We start from the raw sequence: 3632 nt of genomic DNA on the forward strand, positions 1-3632 counted from the left end.
ATGAAACACGAAATGGCGTACCCTCGCCGAAGAGCAGTGGCCTATCCACGAGGAGAATCAGAGTTTCAGTTACTCACTGACTTGTCATACACAATAAATTAGAATAAACAATTACAATTTCGATTTATTTTATTATTATTTAAATTTTATCTCGATTATTTTTCTCAATTAAATAGTTAATTTTATACTTTGTTTAGATATTGATATTTAATGCTGAGTTTTAATTAAATACAATATTCGAAACAGGTGGTGAAGTGGTCGGAACACTCGTCTCCCGCCAAGACGACCGGGGTTCGACTCTCGGCGGTGTCGTGGTACTGGCCCACCTGTCAGGTGTCTGGCGACTGGCCAACATCTGATCGTGGCTGGCCACCGGCTGGATGTGTCTGATCATCGACTGATCGTGTTGGTCTGATCACAAACTGAACGTGTCTGCCGGCTAATACACGCGAGAAAACACTACTGTTCACCGAGATGAGACGCGCCTAACCACCAACTCGACAATTGATGTTAAGTTATGCAAAGGTCTCGCTTCTCCTTCTAAGAAGACTGTACAAATAAAGAAATGCTTTTAATTTGTTGGTTTTTGTTCTTGTGGTAAAGTAGAAATTATGCAATTAATTTTTATTTGTAGTTTTGTTGTTTATCTCTAAATTCTATAATTTTTTGGTAATTTGTAATGAAAATATATTTTGCATTAGTTAAGGATCGAATTTAGGACGGAATCGACCGAATCGATGATTATTTTTATACGAAATTTGTAGTTATTTTTTTGTCCTTTTCCAGAATATCTGCTTACAATTTAAATTTATCAGACTAAATTTTATGCTTAATAAATTTCCTTTGAACTGAAAAAAGGTAGGTAGTTAATTATCAATTTTTGTTTCATTTAAAGTTATAAAAGTTGTCTCTAGTTTTAATTGATTATAATACTTATTTTCAGGAACTTACAGGATACTTCCTCTCTGAATAAAGTTTTTAAAAATAGAAAATTTAAAATAAACACTTACTTGTTCATGTAAAATTTTAAAATATAGTATATATAGCTATATTTAAATAAATTGTTATGAAGTAAATCACTATTCATGTTATATAACATGTAAAAGAATTATAGCGTTAAGTTCAAACAAATACAAAATTTCATACAAATTTTGAAGACAGTTTTTAAAAATCATTATTTATAAAAATGAGGTAAATATTTATTTCCTGTGCTAAATAGAATTTTTAAATTAATCTTACATAGGCACATTGGTTCCTAAACAAACGTTGATATTAGTCGATGCAGTTTATTTATATATCAGATATTTAAAAAATTAAAGTATTATCAAAAATGGTCAAATATGATTATTATTGTAAAAATGTATAGATCACCCACACACATACACCACAGCACACCTATTCACCAAAATACACACAAGAAAATAAACATATTTAAAATTAATCTCAAAAGTAAAACATTTACGATAGGTAAAATACATTCTCTTTACTTTTTTTCTTCTGAAATTGGCCCTCAGTTGTTTTTATATCTAAATTAAAATAATATATATTTAAATTGTTTTATAAAGGACATATTATAATACATATAATAACTCAAAAACTGTATAGCATCATAAACAAACAGCTGATTTTATAGATATAATTAAAATATTTATAATAAGGAAAATAATATAAAATTTTAAAGAAAACACTAAAAACTACAATAGTATTACAAACTAGAAATAATAGTAATATCTATTGGTGTCTGTTGTTTTTTTCATTTAGGCCCTTTATAGTATGTTAAACTATTCAATTTTCTTAATCACACAAGTCCTCCGCCTCAGCCTAATACTATGCCCATGTTTAAACTTCAAAAAAAAATTAAATTTAAAACACTCCATGTCATCCCTGGATCCATATTCTAGAACCTCGTACCTTCGTAGCAGCACAGACAGCATGGTCTTCATTGACATATAAGCATAGCTCTTGCCAAGGCACATCTTACGCCCGTAGGAAAAAGGGATAAACGAGCAGGAATGGCGACTGGCGCTATTCTCTCTGCTGAACCTGTCAGGATCGAAAGTGTCCGGATTTGGAAAATATTTTGGATTCCTATGCACTAGATGGATTGGGATTATGACAGTTGTGCCTGCTGGCAACGTGTAGCTGTTAACACTGACATCTTCGTCAACCCGCCTTCCAATAAGTGGAATAACTGGATAAAGCCGCATTGTTTCATTTATCACTTGTTCCAAATACACCATTTGTTTAAGATCTGTTGTCGTGACAGGTCGGCTTGTGTCTTCGCCGAAGATGCTTGCCTGCTCTTGTAGGACTTTCCTCTGCACGTCTTGATGTAATCCCAGCAGCATCAGAGTGGTCGCTACGGCGTAGGCTGTGGTGTCTGTGCCAGCTCCGATAACGAACACGGCCTGGTCCCGGAGTTCCTCTATGCTCAACAGTTCTGGATGCTCCACCATAGTTGATACCATGTGCTCCAGGAAACTCAAACGGTTCTTCGGTACGTCGCTAGCATTAATATCTACGTCACTCGCTTCAGGTGCAACATTATGATTTCTCGAACTTATATATGATTCGGTCTTATCTTTTATCAAACTAGTTACATACTTGCGAATAGGTTTGACTAGCACATTTACTTTATTATAAACAGGAAAAAACACAAAAGTCCAATGAAACCACATCCACGGTGTTGATATGCAGTGTGCTGCCAATTCAGTTATTTTTGGGTAGTTTTCCACAAGAATGTGCTGGTGACTCTCACCTTGTATGTTCATCGGCGCGCCCAGACTCGTCTCGGAGAGCATCTCCAGAGCGCAGGGCAAGGTGTGGTCCGCCATGTTGAATGGCTCTCCGTGACAGCATTCCTCCAGCAGGTCAGCCATGCGCTGGCTCTTCTCGTGGAAAGTGCTCACGTATGAGTCGAGGATACGATTAACGAAGGTCGGTTACATAATCTTACGAAATTTCTTCCACTCTTTAAATTTGGCAGTAAGCAACGATTTACCGAATGCTGTGCTAAGTGGATTGTACATCACTGGCTTGCTCAAAGTTTTGCTGCTACTTAAAATTACTGATATGTCTTGAGGGTCTGCCATTCCAACAACAAGTATCGGTCCAACCCACAGCTTGCACGCGGTAACGTAGCGGTCGCGTAGTTCCTGTAAGTAGTTTAAAACATCTTCCCTGCGAGCGATGAGCTCGAGTGTGTTCCCGAGCAGGGGCCAGCCAGGTGGTCCCGGGATCCTGGCGACCAGCCGACAGGAGCGCCTCATCGCGAGGCTCCATCAGGCGGCGAAGACGGCAGCAGCGGCTGCTGCCAGGCAGCCCCACCAGGTCCACCAGGTCCACGAGCTCCCAGCTTCCAGCGCGGCCATCCTGAGCCAACTTGTGGACACGTGGCGGCCAGCCTATATATACACTTCCAGTTGGATGCAGTTTCAAACATTCTTGTACTTTTATATCATTGCATAACATCAGACTTATCACAAAGTTAAATGAAACTTGTTCTTCCACAAGCAGGGTACAAAATGAAAACTCACCAAACTGGTTTACCCGAACAAGCAAGTGGCTCAAGGCCGCCTGCAAGCCGGCAGACTTAATAGCCCTCTGGAAACTATCTAAGAAGGAGAAAATAG

The 3632-nt window shown here is 38.0% G+C and overlaps 1 protein-coding gene across 1 annotated transcript; it reads right to left on the reverse strand.

Moving 5' to 3' along the window:
- Positions 1-1193: 1193 nt before the first annotated feature.
- LOC134542580 (cytochrome P450 4g15-like) lies at positions 1194-3389 on the reverse strand. The gene is given in 1 exon segment (XM_063386956.1): positions 1194-3389. A coding segment is annotated over 1 exon segment (1488 nt). The 5' UTR covers positions 3270-3389; the 3' UTR covers positions 1194-1781.
- Between the last annotated feature and the right edge of the window lie 243 nt (positions 3390-3632).

This window comes from Bacillus rossius, assembly GCF_032445375.1.
Source record: "Bacillus rossius redtenbacheri isolate Brsri chromosome 9 unlocalized genomic scaffold, Brsri_v3 Brsri_v3_scf9_1, whole genome shotgun sequence".
Taxonomy (NCBI): Eukaryota; Metazoa; Arthropoda; class Insecta; order Phasmatodea; family Bacillidae; genus Bacillus; species Bacillus rossius.